Here is a 25,932-nt window from a genome sequence, read left to right on the forward strand (position 1 = left end):
AAACTTTTTTTTACCAAAGAAGGTGGGCTTCTGACAAAGAGTAAATGGATTGGGGTGGGAGGGGGAAGCAGCTCAAAGCAGAGGAGAAAATAAGACATAGAAACAAAACCAGAAATGCAGACAAAGCAGGAGACACTGAGTAACAATTAGACTAATGTGAGATTAAGTGTTTTAACTGTTCACACTGCGTGATTAAGTACTGTGAGATTTGACAACTCTGGTTATCTACTCAGAGATGTATTTATGTCAAAAGCAAAATGACATTTTAGAAACAGAGGCTCACCTGCCCCGCCTGTATCTGGTATGGAGTTTGCAAAGCATAGTTCACCAGTCTATAAATCAAAATGATGACAGTGAGTTGTGTCTGATGCATGAGTGATGCAATATTAACTGCTCAGATTTGGTACATTGGATTTCAGCAGCGTGACTTCACTGGTATTATAGGGCTGGTTTGATATCACTGAAACCTGTCTGCCCTCTGGGGACCCTGCTTGACTTGTTCCTTGTGGTGTCACCAGAAGCAGCTCAGAGCTCTGACACCAGCATTGCATGGACCAGCTGAGGTGTGAATAAAGACAGGAGGTTTGGTTATTTTACCCTCTAAATATCTGCAATATCTGTATGTCCTTGGAGTAAGAACTAACACTTTCCTGCCCATTCCAGCTGACTGGTTCTACTTGGCTATACCTTTCAGAAAGATAAATAAGGTCTTGGAGAGACATTCCTTGGTGTCTGGTGTCTCTGGAGGTTTCTGGCTGATTTCTTGGCAGTAAGTTTGTGCCTCTCAATGTGCCCATTAGTTGGTGCGAAGCCACACATGGAGGCCCAAATGTATTTTGGGCATACGGATTCATGTTTGTTTTCCCCTAAACATTTCCAAAGTATTTTTCACAGTGTTTGCTGGTAGCTGGTGCCAGCCCGAGCATGTTTCCAAGCTAACTGCAGCCCCCTTGAAAATCCTCAAAACTTCTTAAACGAATTCCATTGGCTTTGCCAACTTCGGCTTTCAGTCCTAGGTCAAAGGTGGATTTTTTTTAAGTGTGAAAGCAGTGCTTCCAGTCATACTTGAGATGTGAGTGGGGAGAAATGTACATTTTTCTGTGTGCTTGCTTTGAAGTTCATGATTTCATAATGAAAAATGGGTGAAGTTAGAAGGTTAATGGAAACTCAGAGCCACAGCGTTAACTCAGCAGGTAGCTTCCTCCCTCTAACCATCCTGTTGAGAGCACACAAATGCCCTCCTGGCTGGAGGAAATAATTATTTGCATCAAATAGGTTGTTATTTTAAAATCCCACCGGAACACAGAGTAACCTGATAATGCAGTAATTCACAAGTTGAAGTATAACTAGATGGATAAAGCAATAAAAGACGGCAAAAAGCCTGGGATGGGAAGCTGGTCAGGTTGGTACTCTGATGCAGTTTGGGTTTGAACTTCAAGGGGCACTGTGCAGGAGAGTGTGACACATGAGAAGGCACATAATTGATAAGGACCTGTGCAATTCTAGGTTTTAAGCTGAAGCACAAATTAGGAATTGTATAGGAACATCTGTGCCCGCGTTTGTGTTGCATTCGGAATTGAGACATTCTATAAATTTTATTCCAAATCCAGCTCTTGAGAGATCACCAGATTGCAGATGATAAGACCCGTGAGAATGTGTATATTCATCTAGAAATGAACTTTTAACCTCATCAGTTTGTGATGCTAATCACATCACATCTACTTTCCCAGCATTTTCCACTTGTTGTGCTCAGCATCTAGGAAGCACTGATACACTTGCAATTTGTGACAAGGCATTGGATTTATTGATGCCACATGAAGCTGAGGTAATGATGAAAAAGAAAGGGGTGATGACTGTTTCATGATGTATCATAAGTGAATGCATCACTCCAATTAAGCAGTCAGTAGGCAGGACTGAATGCTATAAAATCACAGCCCTTGCTTTGTAACCCTTTTTTTCTGGGAGAAGCCAGGCATTGAGTCGCCTCAAAGGCTGAGCTGGAGGATACCTCCCCACACACATGCTCCACCCAGACCAAAACTCTGAAACAAAATGCATTTGGTGTCCTAGGGGCCTTCAGTATCATCCTGACAAGCTCTATTGGCTGATGCTCTTTAAGCAAGATACAGCTTTCATTTATTAATTCAGCTTTATTCATGGGGAGCAACACAGCTTTTAGCACAGCAGAGAAGGGGATGTTACCAGAATGCCCTGTGTCCATCATCACTAAGGCTGCATTTAGTACCATTTATTTTAGTCTTCATCTAATAGCTACCTTTCATTCTAAATACCTTGAATTAATTAGATGTATTGCTTAGGAAAAAATGAGTCACCACGTGTGACTTGTATGTGTGACTTGGCTGCATAAAATATTAGAAATCTATAGAACTGTAGTTTGTAAGCCAGTTGGTTAGAAAACATTTTCTTGAATGCCATGAAACAGCCCACTTTTTCATACTGATTTCTTCTTAATGGCACGGATGAAAACAAGGAATTGACAAAGAGAAATTTTGCTACCAATGTGCTTTGAAGTACATTTATTAACTCCTGCTTTCAAAGTATTTTTATTCCCATTTCTGCTTCATCATGCTTGCAAAAAGTTAGTGGGCAGTGGTAAAGCCTAGCTAGAATACTGGAAAAAAACCCACATGTCATTGCAGTATTGCTCTTTAGCCCTACTGTTCCCACAGCTAGACATGCATTTATTTTACATGAAGGTTTTGCTGTCTTTTAGCACTAATTGCTGCTTATGACATTAATATTGGGCTTGTTGCTGTCTGAAATATTGGTGTTGTTAACCTCCAAGCTCTGTTGCAGGACAGTGCCACACTGACATATTTAAAAAACATAAATTCTTTCTGCAGTGGTTATTAGGGATTTAAAACCATGGAAAGATTCCAGTCTTCCAGCCCTTCAGTGCCTATATCACTCTTAAAAATCTTTTAGATACGTATTTTTCATAGATTTAGCTGTCTGAAGATACCCAGGAGGAAGTTTGAAAGCACTTTGATGCTTAGTTGCTGTAGGAAGTTACTTGCCTCATATGGTACCTAATAATCTTTAGAGGTTTGGTTCTTGGCTACTAAGCGACTGTTTTTAAAAATTATGCTTCCATGCCATAAGAAAAGAGGGAACTGCAGCTTATAGTCCTTTTTTCTGGGCAAGTGGCTGCAAGCACAGAGCTGTCTTCTGGTTTAAACTTCTCTGTTAGCACTCCAAAGGCACTCTGGGGACATTTGTGAATCCAGGTTTCTCTCTCCTAAAAATAGAAACCTATACATAGGGTCCCTATGCTCCACACTGATACGTGTAGCAGGAATAAGTGAACTTCACAATTTAATTTTTAATTAGACCCCCTTTATGGTATCCTTTGTAAAACTGGGGAGATTAAGCTTCCCAAACTTATTCTCACCTGGTTAAAAACCAATTAGCTGTTATACACAAGCAAAATGCATCCTTATTAACAAGGATTTCTGCTAATTATATTGTTCTGGTTAAATGACTTTTCTGCCGCTTGATGTATTGAGCTCAAGTCTACTTTGAACTCTGCAGTGATGCTGCCAAGATGAGAATTCAGCCAAGTGAGACCCCCAGCAGTTCTTGCCTGATTAAAGATTCCAAGATTTGGCACAGCTGAATTGTTCCATTATTAATTCTGCCCATTGCTGGAAGGGTTTTTTCTGTTCTCTCCCTCTGCTTCTTTCCTGAAGACCACATGAAAAGCAAACCAAATAGCAGTGGAAGTAGAAGACTTTCTTTTTTTTTTTTTTTTTTTCCCTGTCCCTAAGATCTGGGAAGATTGAAAATAAACCAGGCTTGAACATCAGTAGCCTTCACTCCAGCTTTGAAGTGGCGGGTTCAGTTATGGAGGGCTGGAGCTGTGTTCTCCTCTGTCATTCACCAGCTGTGCAGGAGAACAGTGCTGAGACTTTCAGGAGTCCCACTGCTTTCACACAAGTGTCAGGAGAAGTGGATCTGCCTTTGAGTTTGGTTTTCTACGCTCTGTGATTGAGGACAGGAGCTCATAATGAACTGGAGTGGCAAGGTCTGTCCTCCAAGATCAATCCCCCGCTGTGCAGAGCTTTCCCACTTACTCTTTTATGGTCCAGGGTGCCTGTGACTCACCCGAGGGCTATTGGCACTTCCCACAGGCAGCTGGGGGAGCAGTCTTCTGTGTAGGATTGTCCTAATACAGTGATGATGAAATGTGGAAACCTGCCTAGCCTCTTACTTATACTTCTGTCTCAATAAATAAAATAAATTGGCTTCCCAGTAGCCTGGTGGGGAGGAGGGGGTTTTCTGACAGCTTGCTGCTGATGAGTTTGTCATGTGGCTTGTCCTGGCAAGACTGTATACTTGAGTCAGAGCCACTGCCTGGATTCCAGCTAAGGATTGCCCAGGAGTCCCAGGAGAGCTGCATCCCGGTCTGCCAGGCTTCCCTGCTCCCTGGACACGTGGCCCTGGGCCAGCCAGGTGGGCAGGGTGCAGGCAAGGCACAGTGGCCCCAGTGACACAAACACGTTGAGACACATCAAACCTCAAACCCACCTGCCAGGAGAAGCTAAGTGGCTACTACTGCACGCCCTGCACACACACAGGGTCTCTGACCTGTTTTGGAGGGCATTTGCTGTTCCTCACCGCAGGAGACGCATGCAGATGGGCAAGTGTGACTCTGTTGGCCACTGGCATGGCACTGAGGAACTGTAATCTGCTTTAATTGTCACATGCACACCCAGTCTAATGAGACTCAGTCAAAGCTTGTGGTTTTCTGGGCTGCCCATCAACAATCAGCAGAGAAGAGCATGCAGAGGACGACTCAGCTTCGTTGGGGGACAAGAAATTTATGTTCAGGATGTCATTTGCGCTTGGCTGCCCATTTTCTTTTCTGCTTCTCTTGTGGAGAGAATGTGGTTTTGAGGTGTAAACCTCTTTGGATGTGACTGTAGAGCATAGCCCTGCTTCCCGCTGTGAGCCAAAGTGTCTTTTTGGTTACAACAGTGTTTTCTGTGTACATAAACCATCTCTGCCTTTGTGCTGTTATTTGTCCTTATCATCAGCAGCTCAGCTCCACCTCACCCATATGCATTAGCTTCTAGGGTAACCCAATAGATACAGATGCTGTAAAAGTCACAGCTGGGAGTCCCAGCTCTGTCACAACTGGGTGACAGCTACGTTTGCTCCCCATATGGTGGAATGAAATTCCCGGCTTTGTTATGTCTTTCAGCTCTGTGCTTGTCTGAGTAGGCATTTTCCACGCTCCTGTGTAACTCACCTGTGCAGGTGTGTGGGTGTTATAGCATTCACCCTTCATTAGTGTGTATTCAAACCAGTGAAGGAGATAACAGTAGACCGCAACGCCCAAGTGTCTGTTTCAAATGGGTGTTTCACGGATGGCAGGGCTTTCTTTTCAGAGGTGGAGTGTCTGCTGCCAGGTTTCCGATAGATCTGGGTGTATGTGTAGGCACTGCACTCATCTGAGAGCCAGGAGGCCACACAGTGTTACACCACTTATTCAGCTCTTCATTCACTGGAAGCTAATAAGATCTCATTTTGTGAGGCAGTGTACAAGGATGGTTGCTCTGGCTGCAGCCAGATCACCCTTCCAAGAGTGTCAGTCTTCCTGTTTTTCATGGGTTTTTATGTCCCTGCGTTTATGTTTGTGAAACACCTCCAGAGGAACCCACTCCAATGTGGCTCCTCAGTCTCCCAGGCAAGGGAGTGGGAATCATCCCTAATTTCTGGCTGCACATGTAAATCCCCAATCCTCCACACTGCAAAAACGGGGCTGCTGCCAAGAACTAAAGCATGATACACTGTTTTTGTTTGAGATAAATCCTTGCAGACACTGCTTTTATCTTTTTCACCTTTAATGATTAATTAATCATTAATATTTGTTTTGATGTGTTTCACATTAAACAGCCTGGAGGCTTCTGCTCAAGCTTTGCAAGCCTTTTTGATCGCTGCCAGTTGGGATCCACCGGCTGGAAACCGTCATTTGCATGGTTTGGTCTGCTTCTTGTGGAAATCAGGGATATTCCTGACATGGCACTGACATGGGGATATTCCTGTTCTTGAATGGGCTGCCAGATCTGCAGGAATACAAGCATTCCAGAAGGTTTTTTTGACCTAGTCTTCAGACTAGAGTTGCAAGTTTTAGTAGTAGAAGATGCAGAGATTTAATTTCTTTCTCTTCAACGGCTGCTGAGCAGCGTTCACCTGAAAATGCTTGAGACAAGTGAGCACAAGGTCAGTACCTAAATCCAGGTGTGTGATCCAGGAATGGTTATTCTCAAAGTACCTAAATTAATTTGTTATGTTTATGGTGGGCTATAAAGTTCCACCAGTGCTTGGTGAAAACCCATGGATCTGTGCTGAAAATGTTCAGCTTTGTCTGAGCTCTGTTGTGACCTCACTAGGAAGGATAACATGAGATAGGGCAGGCATCAGAAATTTCAAGGTGCATGTGGGTAGGTTTTGTCACAGCCAGTCAGTGCTACAGCTGATTAGCTACCCAGCTCAGGTTTCTACCTGTGGGATGTCTCCAGCTTGATTTTATCACTGTGAGATCTCATGAGAACATTTTATTCACGTGGTACATAAGGCTAGGATTTGCTGTAGAGGACATGCAGTGCTAGGGAAGAAAGGCCACTGAAATGGATGGAAATACTTCTGGGTCTTCACTCCTGAGTCACAGGAGGTTATAGAGGTAGGGTGTGATGGGTAGGATCTGGAAAATGAGCTGGAGAGAGGTCAAGTTGTATAATCATGAGATGAGGTGTCCTGACACCTCCCTGTCCCTTCTCCTCCATGTGGGCCCCAGAGGTGGCAGCTTCACTGACAGCAGAATCACTCAGCATCCTCCTAGGACACTGAATCAACACAAATCCCATCCTGGCCCATTGCTTTGCATACAGAATATTACATGAAGTGTGAAAAAACTAAACTGGAAACCATATTAATTTTTAAATCATCACTGTCTTCTAAGGCTAATAGAAGTAAGTCTTTTGGTGGGCATCACTCTTCTGAACTTTGACTGTTCCTAATTCCTTCAGACACCTGCTCTGAGCCACTTGCTGCTTGCTGCCAACATTGGAGCTCTTCAGTGACAGCTGAGGAAAGGTTCTGAAGTGGCTCATCCCTCCATGTTTAGCTTTGTGTACCATCATCTAGGGTCTTTCTCCTCTAGCTGGTTTTCCAAAGCAGACCAAATTAACCTGACAGAAGCATAGAGATCTTAAAGATGTTAGTGAAGACATTAATTTCCTTCCTGTGTTGTGAGCAGTCTGTGCTTCGGAGCCCCCACGTGACCCCAAAGTTCAACTCCTTGTCCTTCCAGCCACAGAGATTTCACTAATTTGGCCAGGCAGTCAGCATATGGGCACTGAACCATCTGGCTTTGAGCTGGAATTAGCTGTCCCTTGCCCAGTTGTTAGATGAAGCAAGGCAAGATGTGTAATGTGGGTGGGAACAAAAGGTATCACTGTGGTAGGAGATCAGAGGAGGTCACAAAACACCGTCTGGTGTGGGGATGTAGCACCATTTCTATATTACAGCTCATAAAAGTGAGCTCTCTGTTATTTTTAATGCAAGGGAAGGAATACTCAATACTGAATCCAGTAAACCTCCTCCAGCTCTTTCCAACAGGCAAATTAAGGATATAACTTCAAAAAATGCCGGCAGTCTAAGTGTAGTGGGAGAGAAAAAACAGATATTTTGGATTTGCAGACTCTGTAGAGCCACCTTTGCTGAGCAACTGACATCTGCCTCATTTTGTTCACTTCTCTGCTCTGTATCTGAGCTGAGGCTTCTCTAAGTTTTGCATTATTTGCATGTGTGTTTGTGAGTGAGACAGGGGGAGGCTGCTGCCCTGAGATGGTGGGGAACCAAAGCTCCTTCTGCAGCCACAGAAGCTGTCACCACTGCTGGACCATGTTCTTGTTGGCTGCAGTGAGAGGACACTGTGGGGGACATGAAGCAGTAGAAATTAATGTCAGGATCATTAAACCTTTCACCTTTCTTCTAAAACTGTCTCCAGGGGTGCCCATTTCAGGGGAAGGTGGTTGACTTGGTGACATCAATCTGGTAGCTTCTTACAATTTGGACCCTTGAAAATCAACTGCACACCTATGACATGAGGCACCGTGCTCTTCTCCCTCCCTTTCATATCCCAAACATCAGCAATAGTGTGGCCAGCAGGAGCAGGGCAGTGGCTGTCCCCGTGCACTGGTGAGGCTGCACCTCCAATCCTGCTGTCAGTTTTGGACTCCTCTGCAAGAATGGCACTGAAGTAAGGCAGTGCAAGTCCCACACACAGCATCAAGTATTGGAATGGGTTTTGGGAGCAGGAATAGTGGGCAGAGCTCTGCTGCAGCCAGCCAGCTGTTTCCAGGACAGCCACCAGTTTCCTGCCATCTCACTCTGCCCCATTCCCCTCTTAGCAGAATTGCCACAGTTCATCCTTGAGATCAGACTGCCTTGTTCCCGTGCATCCTCACATCTTCTGAGCCATCATGAAGATTTTTTGGTAGTTTTCTTTCAAGTGGAAAGCAATCTGATCTGATCACTCCCTGTGAACGTGTGTGGGACTGTCCTACTATCTGTTGAAATTACTGACACATTTCAAACAAATAAGACAGCTGAGCAGAGGTGAGTTTGCAGTATCCTCCACAGCAGAAACTGTGATTTAACTGTGACTTCCCTGGGCCAGCTGGTGAGTTCATCATCCCTCATACTGCTGGCAAAACCCTCTCCAGGGCACGTGTGGGAATAGTGGAGCATTGATTCTCAAAGACATTTGGTTATTCAAAGCCACAGATCCTTACAGACTCACGCTTTGTTGGTTCTGGCTTCTGCAAAATTATTCGTGCTTTCTTGTGGCATTTTACCCGTGACACGTGCTGCTTGTGGAGGTGCAGCATTAAATGTCACATCTTGCAAATGTAACACTGCCTTGGAAAGAGTTGTTGTGGGGGGGACCTGCCCTACTTAAGCAGCTCTTGTGTTTGCCCAAGGTTTTTGTGCAGTATTCTTCTACCTGATCCTGGGTTTTGGTGTTAAATATGATAGATATTAATGGAAGTGATTCAATTGTGGTTTGTAGCTGGGGTGTTTCACCATGCTCTCATGGCAGATCAGCAGCCAAAGCAACAGCAAAATCTGGATTCTCTGCTTTTATCTGTGCAGAGTGCAGCCCCTCTAATTAATGATCCAAGGCAGCACGCAGCAGGTTTAATGCCAGCTCTTTGGCCTCTGGGATGGTTAGGAGCCAGCAGAGATGTACAGAGAGCTCAGTCATTAAAGGATTTAATTTCCCTTATTGTACATCAACTTCCAAATTTTAATCCCTTGCTTCTTAAAAGCAATCTCCAGCCAAAGCCCATGGAATATATTGATTTTTAGGCGGTTTTTTTGGCAAACATTGAAGTGAGTACTGTCCATTAGAGGTAGATCTGGACTTACGGGGGCTTGTGCACTTCTGGTGGCAGTAAGTAGGATGTGGTGTCTCTGTGTCAGCCAGTGGCAAGGGAGGATTTTAGCATCACTAGATGCCATGGCATGTACTCATCACCACTCCAGCGCTGCAGCACAGCCCATTTGGCGTGATGGGAACTGCTGAGCAGGGCCAAATGTCACTCCTGGTCGTGTCAGGTCTTGTTTTGGGGATATGTTTCAGCCCCTTTGGAGGTGGATGTTTCTGTGTTTCAGCAATAGCAGTTGGGGGAAAATTACAGTTCCCCTATCAACACTCTCATGCAATGGCTCCACAGGAAGCAAAGGGGCCAGTCTGTGTTTGAGGCTCTGCTGCAGATCAAGCACTCTTTTGTCAGCCCTTGTTTGCACAGCTGCCATGCCCAGAAGACTCGCTTGAAGTCCTTGGTTGCCCAGTTCAGTTTGCGCCTTTAAATCTTGGCTGGCCATGTGTTAAATGTTGATCAAGTGCAACATTGCCTTCATTCATTTGTATCACTGACACCTTTATAAGAGCACATGGCAGAATCCTAGATGAGAAGTCTGGAGGGGAAGCTTGATAATTTTGCATGGTTGCCTCCTGCCCCAAGGTTTGTGTCTGCTTGAAGCACGGTATCAAACCCAGAGCTGCTCTGAACAGGGGAAATCCATCCTTTCTTTTCATAGTTTCATAATTTCTTTCTTATACTTTTCATAGTTTTTTACCAGGTTTAGTCCCTCTTCTTTGTTTGTTTTATTTTGTTTTTGTTTGTGGGGTTTTTTGGGTTTTTTACTTTGTACACCTAAATCCCTTGATTCTCACTCCTAGATTTATTTTCCTCTTTTTTCTCCCATGGATTGCAGCATCACATGAGACTCACAGGGTGAAAAGTCCTGAGTCTAAGAATTAGCCTCTCTTTATTTGTATTTTTATTTCCAGACATCTTCTTTCTGTCTAACGGCCCCAAAATATTCCTGAAATTGAGCAAAGCAGTGGTGGTTGGAGGTGGCACCTGCCCTTTGTGCCACAGATGGAGGAATTTTGGGGACACACTCGGAGAGATGTGTTGAGAGATGCAAGCGGCACATGGGGTTTGCCAGGATGGAGGAGGACATTCAGGAAAAATAGCAAATGTGCTGAAAGGGAGGTTGAAAGGGTGGCAAGGGCAGTTTTCCTTAGTTCATAACAATTTGCTTAATCAGATCTAATTTGCTTTAAGCAAGTCACACTTTGATGTTCACTTTCAGGACTTTTTTCTTTCTTTGGAAACAATAATGGGAATTGCTGTCACCCCAGCCCATGTCCATGTCCCCTCTGCTACAGCCCTAATATTGCACAACACAAACCCTAAAAGCATCAATGAGCTGCCTTGTGCAGAGTTCATCAGGCAGATTTATCTATTGCAGGGTGAGAGCCACATGTTGGGAAGGGAGGAGTCTGAAGGAGGACAGAAGGAAGAAAAGGTCTGCAGAGAAGTGGGGTTAAGATTCTCTCACTGAGATAGGAAGGAGAAGGAGTTGAAATAATACGGTCCATTGATTAAGACATTAATCTGGGATTGAGGAATCCTGGCCCTCTCTGCTCCATTCTCTCTTGTGATTACAGAAAAAGAAAGTCTTGTCGTTTTTCTGCACAATGCCTCCTCTTCTGTAAAGCGAGAGCAGCACCTTTTAAAATAATAAATTCTGTCAGGTCTTGAGTAGATCAGACAGTCCAGTGAGTATTTCTGCAGGGCTGCGTGCAGGCATTTGGAGGCTCAGTAGAATGAATCCTCTGAACCTTTGAGACTCACTTGGTGCTCCTAGAAGGGGATAAAAGTGGAGTTAATTAACCCATCCCCAAATCCCTCCTGATCTGCGACCAACAAGTAGCTGCCACTCCACAGTGCTCTCCTTGGCTCTCGATGTACCCAAGCATCCCTGCAAACCAGAAGTGAGTGTCTGCCTGTTACTCATGTCTGGCACTGCTGATCTGCTTTGCAGAGGAGTGGGACAAATTTGCTCCACCCCCCCTGGACTTTGTGGTACCAACAAAACATTGTGGTGGTGCCACACCTGCTTGCCCAAACCCCAGCGTGTTATTGAAATGAACATCATTCATCCTTGAAGGATTCAGTATTGTGTATCAGGGCTGTAAGTGATTGCATGCTCATGCTTTAAAGGGAAGAAAGGAGCACGTGGATTTCTGTGAGAATTTCTGAGGTGAGTGGCAGAGGAGCTGCTGCTGGTGGCAGTGATCTCTGCTGGGAACGCCACTGCTGATCCGGTCCAGCTCCAGCAACACAACGCCCGAAACTGTAGGGCTCACGCCACGTAATCTCCACATTGTTGATTTTTTTTAACTTTGAATTCCGTTTTCCTTTTAATAGTTTGAGAGTCATTTGAGAGTTCCTCTGAGTAGAGAAATGCTGTGCAGGACAAGCTGCTTCATTTGCAGGTGTGTGATGTGCACTTCACCAGGGATATTAAACACTGCAAAACACCACGATTGGAGACTTGCTGGTCCTGGGGAGGCTGAGACACAGGGGAGAAAAACGCCTCCTCCCGTCTCATCATAGCCCTGGAGTGCAGCAGCCACCAGCAGCTGGGGTGGCTGGTATGTACAGACACCACCTTCCAAAGGGACATTGTGCTCCAAACGCCATCATCCCTCTGAGGCATTGCCCTTTGTGTCCTTTGGGAGTGATTCAGCTTCTTCAGCTCTCTTCTCCCAGATTACACTTCATATCTGCTGTCTTCCCACACGCTCACATGCTACATCTGACTTCAGAGGGGGAGATGGGCTCAGTACAGACGACCCCACGGGGCTGGGGCTAAACCTTTTCTCCCGGTTCTCTGTAGCACTGAGCAGGTTTATCCGCCCTTCCTCCGTGAGCGCAGTGACATTTGGTTTGCAAATCGGGGAGGGCAGAGGGTCCTGCGGCAGCCCCGGTGCTCAGCGTTGCATCTCTGATGAGCTCCTGCCCGCTGGCTGTGGGTGACCATGTGTGTGATGGTGAGGCTGCTCTGGGGAACCTCTGAGGTCCTCCAAAAATAGAAATGCAAAGCGTTAGTGTGTGTGTGGTGAAAACCGTACCGCAGACCAAATATGGGGGCAGATTGATGGTGTTAAACTGTCCTCATCACGATGGTAGGAGGAGCACAGAGGATCACACGAATGCGTGTGGTGCCTAAAGGAAAACGGATAAATAAGTATAATGATTTTCGTTAAAAATCACTAATAGCTTGAAATGTCATTTCTAAGATACCTTTGACTAAACTAAACAAGGCAAACCTGCCCCTGTCCTAACTAGCCCTTAGGGGACCAGGCACTAGACCTGCACAACAAAATAAACTCTTCCAAACATTTGCTGTGTAAAGCCAAGTGGGTGGTGTATTGGTTTCCTGTTGCAAATACTAAGAATTTAATTTGTGATGCAATCTACCTGGAAATTTTGCTAAAGTATCATGGGATTTTCCAGCTATTTAGGCAGAATGAAGAGCCAAGTCATATGTTTGTTTCTCTAACATCCTGCAGTGTATTACATTTGGGTTTGCTTATTGTTGACGTTAAATTTCCTGTGTGTGAAAAGTCCTTGCATGAACACAGCTTTTGATGACTGATTATGGGCGTAAATTCAGGTCAGTCATAATATTTCCAGTGAATTCGGAGGAAATTGAATTAGTCTGCATGCTTGCAGGAAAGATCCTGCTGGGCACAAGGGACTTTCTGCTCTCCATGTCATCACGCAGGTGTTAGGACACTTGTGACCATAGAGGATAAGGTCCTGACACATGATTAAGCATCTTAATTAAGCTACTTGAACCTAGAAACATGTAGAGAGTTTTGCATTTGCTGACAATGTATGTTTACTTTCCTTCTGCACATAACAGATGTTGCTTAATGAGTGGCCTCCTCTTAGAATTTTCCATCTTTCTCTTGCTCTTAAAATATTGTCTGGAATTGGTGTAATTAATGTTCTACCCTGGGATTGCACTGGGGTAGTCTCTTCAGGGTTTGCACAAGTTAAATATATTCTTTGCAAATTATCTGTAAACATTTAAGGAACAAACCTATAGAGGTGTTGCTGAAGTAGCTGATTGGATGTGTGCTTGTAGAGATGATTTTTCTCTTTAAAGATGGTGTTTTGGCAAGAGGTTTGGTGGGAATGGTGAGGATGTAGGAAAGCCATGAAGACTGTAGGAGGTGTTGCACACAGTGCCCAATAATGTTACAGGGAAATTCGGGCATCAAGGCCAGACTTTACATCAGAGCAGCACAAATTTGATGGGAAGGAGCGTGGGGCTGTGATGCAGCTGCTGATTCCCTGTGCCAGCTTCTTCACAGGGTCAGATCCCTGCTTTATAAACCCTGCCAGCCTGCACTCTGCCTCTGTCACTCCCTTGCACTCTGCAGCAGAGCTGTCCTGAGAATTCAGCCTCCAACCAACCATCTTCATTCATCTGACACAGGAACTCTATACCTCTAATGCCTCAGATACTTAACTGTTACACATTTTGGCTTCAGAGATGATAGAAAGAAATTTTTCCAAATAATAACTGTATTCTGGGCTGTGGAGCACTTTGGACTGCTTACTTTAGTTGAAAGGGCCCTAAAGATCATCTGGTTCCTATCCCCTTGCCTTGGGCAGGGATGCCTTCCACTAGACCAGGTTGCTCAAAGCCCTGTCCAACCCAGCTTTGAACACTTCCAGGGATGGGGCATCTGCAGTTTCCTTGGGCAACTTGTGCCAGTGCCTCACCACCCTCAAAGTAAGGAATTTTTTCCTAGTAAACAGTAGGATTCCATAGTATCTAATCCAAATCTACCCTGTTTCAGTTAAAAGCTGTTATTACTGGTTCTATCACTACATGTCCTTGCAAAAAGTTTATGATGTTGAATAAAACACTGACAAGTATTATGTAACTAAAAAAATAGCTCTATGTTTTGCAGTCATTTGAAAAAAAAATAAAATCACTATTTCATTCTATCTTATCTGGTATTTTTTCAGGATCAAGCATGAAAATATAGTTGCTCTGGAAGACATCTATGAGAGCCCGAACCATTTATATTTGGTCATGCAGTTGTAAGTACTGAACCTAATGAAGTTTTTATATCAAAGTTGCCAACTCTTCTTGTTCTGGTTTTGTTCTTTAACCCAAAAGGTGGGATATGTAAGAGGTATTTGTCTTGTGTGCTACAGACTGCAAAATCCCTGGAGGGTGGTCAAAACCAGATCTCTAATTGTGATGCGCTCTGTTGTAAAATTGGGAATTAAATTCTTTTGTGACTAGTCTCACTCAAATCAAATCAGAGTGTTTTTGTGAGATTGCATCAAAAAAAGAGCAGAACAAACAGACAGGGCAGGGGAGTAAATTACAGCTGAGAAGAGCCATAGGGAAGCCTGGAGCATCTGACAAGAGGCAGCTCTGGGGTTAAATACCTCAGGAAAAGCCCTTGGGGAAAATGCTGGTGCCTTGTCTGTTGGTAGGGTCCAGGCATGGTGATGTCCTCAGAAGTTGTTGTGCTGGCACTGTGGGGAGAACAGCATCCTGTAAATTTTTAGTGTGTTTTTGTAGCCCTACATTTCAGTTCAGAGTGCTGCAAAAGGACCTACACAGGACAAATTCCTGTTGTACAAATTCCAACAAGCCAGCTGGATTGTGGGAAGTACCAATTTTGTGATAAGTTGATTTACAAATCCGTAGTTTTGTTTAATCTCTTTTAAAAATAAATAGGTATCATTCCTACTTATTACTAGCTTGTTTAATGTACTGTAACCATCACTTTTATAAAATCCTTGCATCCAGATATTTGGGTTATCTGAAATGTAGTTTTGTAATGAGAGGTGACACTGATTATATCTTGTTAGAAATTTCTACTTGCTCACTATTCAACACTTACTAGGGAATTTTACTTTCTTTTACAGCTGTACTTGTAAACCCAGGCAATTAATTTGCTGAAGGCCAAGCATTTAGCTATTCCAGGGGGACACAGGTTCACTGATGCCCAGTGGGGTGAGATGCCCAGGTGAAGCCAGCAGCCAGAGCCCATCAGGAGAGTTTGGAGTGGCAGCTCCAAGCAGTCCCCAGCCCCAACAAAGAGCTGTGCCTTGTGTTACAAGATAGACCAAGAGCACTAAATTGAATGTAGGGAATAATCTTTCTGCACTTTTTTGGGAAAGTGCTATCTCTAGGTGGAGAGGACAAGAAGGCCAGGTACTCACCCTCATCCCTTCAGATGTCACATGAAGGAATGTACAACCTCTGCACTGCTTCTGAGTTTTCATCAATACTTAGGCTTGGGATCAATTGGCAGTAAGAGCTGGGTAACACTGCAAAGTCCAGGAGGCTCAAAATCCATTTTGCATGCCTCCTTTAATGGATTCCCGTTTGGGAGAAGGCATGTATGGATAATCTCTTGTTTCCAAGGTAACACCAACTTGTTGATACAATGGCTGTGAACAATTGCGCAGCATGAAGTATCTTTTTGTTTACATTTCTGCCCTGATTATTATTAGATTCCTTGTGGGTTTTTCAGCTTCTGATTTTTGTGTATTTCTCCTAAACAACTTCTCCTAATTTTGCCTACCTTTAAAACTTGAGTTCTGTATAGCAGGAGGGGTTCTGATCAAGCAGCTTTGAGAAAGCCACTTTTAGATTGCAAAAAAAAGAAGGGGTAAAATCAGGGCCACTCGAAGATCAGTATCATGAGCACAACAAATCTCAAATCCATATGCCCTTCTCCCTGGGTCGTTGCTTGCTAAGTGGACTCTAGCTAATACTTCCCAAGGATTATTTTGTGGTGTGGACAGAATTTTCATTACCAACCTTTCAACCACTCCTTGCTATGATGTGGAAAATTCACATTACAGCCCCTGAGCATCTCGCAGCGCCACTGTGGGAGAAAGTTTTTGAAGGCAGACCAAACCTCCCTGTTTAAGTTTGTCCTTGAGTGCATCTACTTTTACATGAAAGCCAAGCTTGTTAGCAGGCCAGCTTGAAGGATAAATATCACACCTCATTTATTCTGTCAAAGATATGGGCAAGTAAAGGTCTCAGTGTCTGTACTAGAGTTGGAAAGAAGGGACGTTAAAAGGCAGCTGTCCATGTCTGCTTGACGCTTAATTTGTTCCTGCCAGTCCCCTGTGGGAGCGCTTCCCAGGGTTATGCAGCTGTTGGTAAATCTGCCCTGTGTGTTTCCCAGCATGTTCATGGGGAAATAAGATCTCTGGCTTTGGTTTCACCACCTTATTCTCACATATCTTGTGTACAAACCATCACAGAGCTGTTCAAACTGATACCATCCTCTTAGTACAAAGTCGACCAGAAGTCCGGGTCGGAGATTCCTGGATTTGACAACTCAGAATTTCATCTGCTGTCTTAAGGGGTTATACTGCTCCTTAGAAAGGGCTGGGCTGGGCTATCTTTTCTATATTCATTTTCCCAAAATGCAAGCTACTCCAACCCAGTGCCTCTAAGTTTGGCAAGGACAGTTGTGGACAACTCCGTGCTGTCTTTCACTCCCAGCCGTACAGCTCAGCTTTGGTGTGAGGTGGATACTGGTGCAGCTACAAATGTAGATAAACCCTGCCTCTACTGTGATGACTCTGCCAAAATTTTGCAGGAATTGTAGAAAAATAATGTAAAACATTTGTTATATTTCCATGTGGATGATGTGCTTTCAAACCAAGAAAAACTCCGCTCCTTCCCAAGCTTGGATTTCCTATAGGTACTGTTAAGACCTACACAGGTAACAAAGACAAAAACTTAATTGAAACTTGGAAAGTTTTGTTCCTTCTGAATGCTGCTTTGAGACTTACCCAGAGGATAGTGTAGAAGATAGGTGGAAATAAACTGCTTTCAGAAACAGTTGTATTGAACTATTTTGATGTAATAGTGGGCTCTGTTAATGAGCAGTTATAGGATTTTTGGTGTTGGTGCCATTTGGTAAGAATTACCCTACTGTATCTTACAAGTGATCTGCCTTATTTCACCCATCAGTATAGGGAAAGATCTCAATAATCTGTTGTGGTTGGTAATGTCAGATACTAAAGTTTCATCAGTATAATCATCCTCTTTGGGTATTGATGATTCATTTTCTGCATGCTGGAAAACCATGCATAAAAATGGACTTACAGAAAAACATGGAATCTTTGAATCATTTACGTTGGAAAAGGCCTCAAAGATCATTGAGCCCAACCATTTGCATGTTACTGCCAATCCCACCATGTCCCCAAACGCCACATCTACATATCTTCAAAGTACCTCCAGAAGTGGTGACTCCACCACATCCCTGTGCCGGCTGGCCCTGTGCTTGGCAACCCTTTCAGTGAAGAAACTTTTCCTAATAATCCATTCTAAACATCTTTTCTGCCTGAGTTTTGCGGGTCCATTTGCAAACACTGTTTCTGACTGTGCTGCCTGGGTAGATGAGAGCAGATTTCCAAGACTTGACTCATTTCATCTCTATTGTTCACATGCATTGAAGTGTGAAGCAGCAGAGTTTGGTTTCCCTGAGATTTTTGTACTAGCCAAAGCCACAGGATCTGGGGCTGTTGCTTCTCCAGAAGAATATGGGACCATGTGAAAAATCGATTAAGGCAGTAATTTCCTTTTTCTCCTTTATGCATCCATATTTGCTTAAAATATGTAGGAACTTAATATTTTTGCTATCTCTTCTCTTCAGTCAAAGCTGACTGATGTTCACCTGATAGGTCAGAAATTACTAAGGGCTGGCAAGTAGGGACGGAGAGTCATTGCCTCACTGCCTTTGGAAAACAGGCTAAAAATGGGTCTAAAAGGCACCTCCAAAATATATGGAGCAGCCCAGGGTATTGTGTAGCCAAGTAAGTAATGGTCAAAGCTGAAGACCCACCTCTGAGTTACATTGCAATTTTTTGCAGAGTCAAGAATATTGAAAAATCCAGAGGAATTCCTATCAATACTAGGATCTAGTTAAAGAAAGGGAAAACTCTAGTGCCTGTCTGGTATAGTGTTCCACCTCTTTGGGGCACCTGTGATCTGATCCCCTTTGCAGGACTGCTTTACCTAGATCCTGTCAGCTGCTGTTTCTGGTTCTCCAAAGAAACCAGAGTATTTTCCCTGTGTGATGTCTTTTGAGGCTTTGGCAATCTCTGCTGAGAACAAATTTTTAGGGTGAACGTCCTGTTTGACCCAACCCTGAAGTACTTCTCCTTACCTCTGCAAAAAAACCCAGCCCAAGCTGAGCCGAAACCCCAACCCTGAAGTTTTTCCAGCTTGGTCTCTTAACTCTGATGAATTATTCAGATGATTTCTGTCACAGAAAGGTTGAGATGACGGCGGCTCCTTCCTGCCGGGTGCAAGTCACGCACTGAGGAAAGCTCTGCCCACAGCTTTGCAGGCTCAGAATCCCAGTGGCTCATTCCTGCTGTTTATCAGCTCTACCCTGCCAGACACAAGCACCTTATAACCCTGCAATGCCTTGGGAGGCAGCTCAAACAGGCAGGTACTCACCGGTGGTAAAATCCGCACAAGTTTTTGTTATTTTGTTATTACCGGAACCACTCTGCTTGTGATTTTGCCTTTCAGCTGTATGTTTTGCTAATAAGCAAAGCAGAGTGCTAAGCTGTGATTAAGTGCTGAATTCACTTTGTTTTTTTGAAAAGCCCGATGCCTGAGTGCACTTCGAGAGCAGCCGAGCATGAGCTGTGTATGTAAGTGACATTTCAATGAAAATATTCGGGCTCCAAGAAAAACAACAGACAATGGAAGGAAGCGTTGTGTTTGCCAGGTTCCTTACGGAGTCTAGCAAGGGCTCGGTGTGTTACACAACAGCGATCTGCACGCCAAGCCGCTATCACATCAGGATGCTAATTAAAGCAAAACACAGATCTGCTGTGCCACATTCCTTAGGTGAGGCTTACTCTCCTACTTGGAGGGTTTTGTGTAAGCTTTATGCAAAAGACAGAAGGAAATCTCTCTGCATTCACCATGGAATTTATATCATAGAACGAAAGAATGATTTTGGTTGGAAGGGACTTTAAAGATCATCCAGTTCCAACTCCCTGCCCTGGGCACGGATGACTTACACTTGCTCAAAACCCCATCCAACCTGGATCCAGGGATGAGACATCCACAGCTTCTCTGGTCAGCCTGTTCCTGGGCCTTACCAATGGATAATAAGAGTATTCTGAATTATTCAGGAGTAGAAATATGGCAGTTATTAATCCAGCATCAATCTAACATATTTTCCTTTGTGGAAAAAAAGATTATTCCATCAGTTGGGTTACACTGCTCAGTGTTAAATACAAAGGAGGATGTCCCCTTTTCCAGTGGCAGAGAGTTTATAAGCAGACTAGAAAAGATTAATGTCAGTGTAGAGATCAGGGCATGGGCAAATTTACTGGTAGTAGATTAACAGACCACAGATTGACTGCCCCAGAATGGCTTTTAGACACCTGTGATTGTGAGGATTCTGTGTGATCCTGAAAGTGTGAGCATGCTCATTGGCTAGTCCTAGCTGCCCTCAGCACTTTGAGTTTTTCTTCATGTTCTTTTCTGGCTATGGCAGAACTTTTGGAAATGTCCCCATGTCTTCTTAAGCACAGCACCCTTTCCTGAGCAGCAGTCCTTTTGCTTCCTTGTGCTTCAGCTGTGGCCAGGATCAGGCATTTTAGAGTCCCTGGGCAGCAGCCCAGCCTTCCCGCAGCAACAGAGGAATGGAGAGAGTTGGAGACTACAAAAAGCTTTCTCGTGATGACTTTCAAAACCACTTCGAAAATTCTGTCACCTCAAGAGTTGTAGACAATTGTTAACATCCTTGTTCCAAAGCTTGCACTCGTTATTGTTACCTTAGTCAAAACATCCCAGTAAGGACTTATTAGCAAGGCAACACTGATGGTTTGGGGTTATTTTTTTCAATCAAAGTGACATGCTACTCCTGATGGAGAGTGATTATCTTTTTTCCCTGTAGCCTTGAGAATAAAGAGGTAATAGAGAAAAATTTTCTCATTTTCATTGAACAGGCAGCATTATAACATTGTTTGCTTTTACAGAAATGTGAACAGTTCAGATGAAAATGGATTTTTTTGTTAAGGTATCTATTGTTGCAAAGCTGCTGTTGTCAATAAAGAAAACAAGAGGTTTGGCTAAAATTCAGAATAAAATTTGTTCTAGCATATTAGTCTTTAAAGTTACAGCAAGATTTGAAGATCTCATAAATCTGCTTGTTTTCCCATGCTGGTGATTACAATAAACAAGTACTTTTTGGGAGCTACTTGGTGTAATTTCCACTCCCCAGCAAGGGCTGGTACCAGATCCTTAGGGTGGCAGTATGTGCCTTGATTGTTTGGTTGTGGTTTTTTGGGTTTGTTTTTTGTTTTTTTTTTTAGTAGCAATAGGTTTTGGCAGCATCAGCTTGAGTTCCTTCCTTCAGCCCTGCAGCAGCTGCCTCTGTAAGCCCCCATTTAGGGCTCTCTTTCAGCTGGGCGTGGGGGTGTAGGTGCCTGTGTTGTACAGCTTGATCTGGAGCAGGCAATTGATGGGGCAGCAACACATATCTGCCAGTAATCCTGTATAATGTCACTGCTTCCCTGAGAGGAGGAGGGAGGCTTTTCCCTCCAAACAGCAGGAAGGTGGCTATTTAGAGCCCTAGCAATTTTCTTCCCATTTTGTTGGCTCTGGATAAGCATCTCCTTCCTTTCATGCTTTGCCCAGAAGTTTCATTGCTGGTTACTTGATGTTCACGTAGTCACTGAATGAGTCTTTTAGATTTAGTTCTGCTTCTCTCAGCTCCTGGTAATTTACACTGTGGTGTACCAAAGTCAATTAAATTGCTGGTGTTTAATTCAGGTGGAAGGGGCTTTGCAGCAAGGCATATAATAAATGTTAAATCCATATATGCCACAGCGTGAGAATTCATTGTGATACAGTAGGATCTCTCTCAGGCATGACGTGGAGTCATTCTGATTAAATGGTTACACTTATTTAAACAGAAAAGGCCTTTCATAACAACCTGCAAAGCTTTGAAGTGAAATAACACGGCGTTGAATCAAGATTCAGAACGAACGTGGGCGTCCCCAAGTCCTTTCTTTTACAGGAAAACATTATTAAAACTGTTCCTCAGGAGGAAGGTTGTACAGGCTGTGGTGAAGGGGACAGTAGGAGGCTGACAGGTGTTACGTGTCAGTGTGTTCCAGAAGACACTCCATGATGTTGTGGCAGAAAAACAGTCTCAGTTTCCCAAGCATGCTCATATCTCAGCTCCAGCCTCTGTTCTAGGTTGTACAGTCAGGTGGGTGACTCTGGTCAGGAGTCTGTGAGTGCCTCCAGGGTCAGTGCTGGGCTAAATTGCACCTGCACTTGCATGGTATTATAGCAGGTGATGATGGAGCATTGTCATCCTGTTCATATTGACGCTGAAAGAAAAGATCTCTCACTACACATTTTGTCTGTATTGCCCCAAAAACTCTACATAGGGTGCATTTTTAAAGCCTGGTTGATTAATATAGGTTTCTGTGCCTGACTGTGGGTCAAGGCCCAGAAGTGGAGAGTGTAAAACCTATAATTTTTAATGAAAATACAGGTTGATGTGTAAAACCCTGCTTTGACTTCTTTTTGCAGTACTGTGGTTACCTTCTCTTACAGAAACTATTTTCATAGGACTGCAGGAGTGCTTGCCATAGGTTTCTGCTTTAAACATTCTCCCTGGAAAATTATTCAGTGGAAAATGAATGTGAAGGATTTTGTGTTTTTCTTTTTATTTTTTTTTTTTTCCTGAAACAGTGGTTAGGTCTCCTGTAGCCAAACTTTTACTTTTTTAAGCATTTTATAGAAAAAGAAAATACTGTTGCTGGTGAAACCTTTCTTTGATGCATTTATAGAACATGTGCTCATTTCATTCTGATTCATGCCACATGGTCATATCTTAGCCTGTAAAGGCCATTTTTTTCTCTTAAATTGGAGGAAAAGTGTGTGCAGAGACCCAAATATTTATGTCATCTTTTCCCTTCTCCAAGACAAAATTCCCATTTGGGGCTGTGTGATCCTGGCTTTGCTGTAAAAGGCTTTCTCTACTAGTTCTGAAGATGGTTTGGAGGAGTTTGGTGTTTATTCTGTCTGATTATTCTGTTGGCAAGGAGCATTTAACCACTTTGTAATTGCATTTCTTCATCCCTCATTGATGATACTCTAAGGAGCACTGATATCCATGAGTGAGACATAGTGGAGCCTTTAAATGTCCAGATATCCCTGAGGAAAGAAGATACAATTCTCCAAAATGCATTGTAAAGAAAGAGTCAGAAATACAGTTTGAAATCCACTGAAAGAGCTGAGGTTTTAAGAGCTACATTAGCATAAACAGAGGCAGCATTATTAAAAACTGGGCTTGGCATCCCTAATATGAAAAATCAGGTAGAAAATTAAAATTCATGCAACTCTTTTTCTCTGCCTTAGGGTTTTTGCCATGAAAAATTTGCTGTTGAGTCTCTTGCAGCTACAGAACAGGGTTATTCCTTTAGGAGAAAACAGAGCCAAGAATCCATTCGGCCATGGCTGTGATGCTCCTTGTCGTGATGGTGATGTCAGATGTTCTCAGTCCTAAAGTGCACGGTCACCATGCTGCAAAACATGACCCAGTGCCATGGGGCAGGAGAGGTGTAACCATAATTAAGCGATGCTGAGCAGAGAAGAGTGAAATTACCTTGCTCTGATGGCTCACCAGGCTTCTCTGCAGGAATATTTACCTCACTGCAGCCCAGGGTCTTGCCCATCCATTAAGGCTTGTTTTCCTGTAAGCACAGGGCAGGACAACTTGCAGAAAGCGTTTCTGACATTTTGCTTCTTGGGGCTGAAAACTCCCTGCCAAAAACTTTTAAAACTGCTCTTTTCTGATGCTTTTGAAGATGGATTTGCTGTAGAGAGGTTTTGCTTCCCACTGATGCTGTCCTGCCTTGCGTAAAGGGTGGTGAGGGAAATGTAGGTTAGCTCTCTGTCTCTGAAGATTGTGTCATCGGATGAAGTGGATTTTAAAAGGCAAATTTCCTAGAGAAAGGCATTTTATTTTGTGCTCTCTTCCTCCACAGCTTAACATGGTTGCAGCTGGAATCCCTCTCCTTGCTATTGACATGTGACCAGGAGAGCCATGGCAGCTCCTAGAAACAGCATGTGGGAACATTTTTGGGAAAGAGCATTCCTCTGATGTGTATGGGCATTTCTTTTATAAAGGAATGGAAGTGAGGAATGCTTGTGACATGTGCAGGAGTGCTCATGCCTACAGACAGGAGCAGGCAGGGTTGCTGCTGGGAGTGATTCACAGCAACATGGAGAGACTGCTTTTGAACACTCCTTTAATCCTGGTCCCACCTGAGCTGAATTAACTAAACAAACTTGCTACTACATTCACAGATGTTTGAAAGTTTAGAGCAAACACTGCAGGTAAAAAAGGTGGGAATGGAAGGAAAAATAACAAAATAACTGATGAGCTGCTGTCTGTTCTTGGCTGAAAGCCTAGAGCATCTCCCTGTCCTGAATTTCCTTGCAACATGCTGTGAAATGTGGCCAGGTGATAGCCTTGTAGTAGATTTTCACCTGTGGCTGAGCTTTCCTGAGCACATCCTGCTCTCAGCCTGCTCACCTTGGCATGTCTCTTCATCCAAAGGTCTCTTCCTGCACAAGGAGCTTGGCTACAGTTTTCCCTGGTCACACAGATGGACATACTGATCCCCAAAACTGCAGCAGCACGGTGTGCCGGAGGCACTGGAAGCTTTTCTTGTTACTTGTCTCGTGTTCTGCTCTGGGTCACCTAAAGCTCTGTACGTACAAGGCCTTGGGTGCTGGTGGGAGGCAGGCACAGGTGTATTTTATGGCTTGGTCACTTTTCCTGGTCTGTGACAGCAAGGCAAATGGCATAAAGGTGTGCCTCTGCCATCATGAAGGATCACTGCAAACCCCTGTGGGCCCTTAATGAATCCGGAAGGCTTGTTTGGCTCTAAATTCTGATGTGTGGCTCCTGGCACAGCCCCTGGAGCAGGGGCTCCCAATTCAACCCCAGGGACTGTGGCAGAGGAGGCAGCTCATGGCTCAAAAGAGGAGGAGGGAAAAGCAGAAGCTGAGCCATATGGAAGAGAAAGTAGAAGCAGACACAGCATCTCAGTGGTAGGTGCTCATTAGGCTGTCTCTGATGTGCTGGGAAGACTGAGTTTATCCTGCTAGAGGAATTCTAATACTCCTCTCTAAGCTGAAAAATGTAGCAGAATGGGTAAAGGACAGGTCATTTTTTCAATGGAAAAATATTCTAGCCTGTTTACCAACAATGTGTAACAGGAACCAGTGGCTGCTGCTCTTGAAGTCTTGTGAGGATGTTTTTGTGGTTAGAGCACAAAGATCTGAAAATCTGGAGTTCTTGTCTTACTCTGTCATTGATTTACATTGTGGTCTCAGATCAGTTTGTCTTTCAATTTCCCTGCTCGCAGAAAGAACAATACCTTCCTAATTAATTCTGGGTAAGATTAATTGGTTTTTTTGTTTGTTGGGTTTTTTGTATTTTTCTTTTTCCCTTGAGTCAGTGCTGCTCTTCATGGAGTAAGTTGTTAAAAGAAATAAGAGTACTGAAGTCCAGCCTCTGGTGTTGTTCACTGAGGAGCACTGTGGTCCATCTGTGTAAAAGTGAATGGACTCGTTTGCTAGGACCTATTGACTGTTTCTGAAAACATATTCAGGCATGCCTTAATCCCACACTCTGCAGCAGCTGTGCAGGGGCTTTATCCCTCCATCCCATCCACAGAAACCTACAGCAAACAGAACCCAGGCTGTCTGGTGACTCAGTGTAACAGCATGACTGGTCATGGCCATCATCATTGCATAGAATTATTTATCCTTATGATGTAGGTATGTGGAAATCTCGAGCAGCAGACGTGTGACACCCTGAGTTAGAAATCCACTTACATAAAGCCAGGATTTCACCTGCTGTGCATAGATGTGGGGGCAGCCAAATGCATCATACCATCAGTGGAGGGAAACAAGAAAAGTCATCAGTTAGAACTTGGTAAGGAAGAGCTGGAAAGCAGCAGCTTAAACCCAGGCTGGGTAGAAACTGAACACCGGTATCCTGAATTTTAATATCCATTTCTTTGTGCTGCAGGAGGTGGAAGTGTTTTTTGCAGATATGGGGATGTAGGAGCATTGTGCCAAAGCACATGGTACAGGGGGCTCCAGCCCCTCTGCCCATGCTCCCCCTGTGCAGAGATGTGACTGGATCTCTGTGGAGGATGGTGTGGTGGGCGATTTGGGAACCCCCAGTGCGCCCAGCTGCCCTCCAGCTCAGAGGGAAAGTCACACTTGTGTCTGTCTCATCCCCATCTCTCTCTTTGTACATGCAAAGGAGCAGGCTCAAAGTGATGTCCCAGGATGCATTACAATAACGAGTAGGATAACTAGTTAGCAGCTCTGTGTTTGAAATACTTATTGTCCTAAATAATAAACCCCAGAAAAGGCCTTTGGAGGAGGGTGCTTGGGGGCATAAGA

General features: G+C 44.0%; 1 protein-coding gene across 3 annotated transcripts in view; it reads left to right on the forward strand.

Annotated features, from left to right (window-relative positions):
• Positions 1-25,932, forward strand: part of CAMK1D (calcium/calmodulin dependent protein kinase ID) — a 210,872-nt gene that overhangs the window by 113,087 nt on the left and 71,853 nt on the right. For all 3 annotated transcript variants that reach the window (XM_040061863.2, XM_040061862.2, XM_040061864.2), the window contains exon 3: positions 14,439-14,513. In XM_040061863.2, the coding sequence (XP_039917797.1) occupies positions 14,439-14,513 (75 nt within the window). The remainder of the gene's footprint in view (positions 1-14,438; positions 14,514-25,932) is intronic.

Source organism: Hirundo rustica, chromosome 4, assembly GCF_015227805.2.
Source record: "Hirundo rustica isolate bHirRus1 chromosome 4, bHirRus1.pri.v3, whole genome shotgun sequence".
NCBI classification, from domain to species: Eukaryota; Metazoa; Chordata; class Aves; order Passeriformes; family Hirundinidae; genus Hirundo; species Hirundo rustica.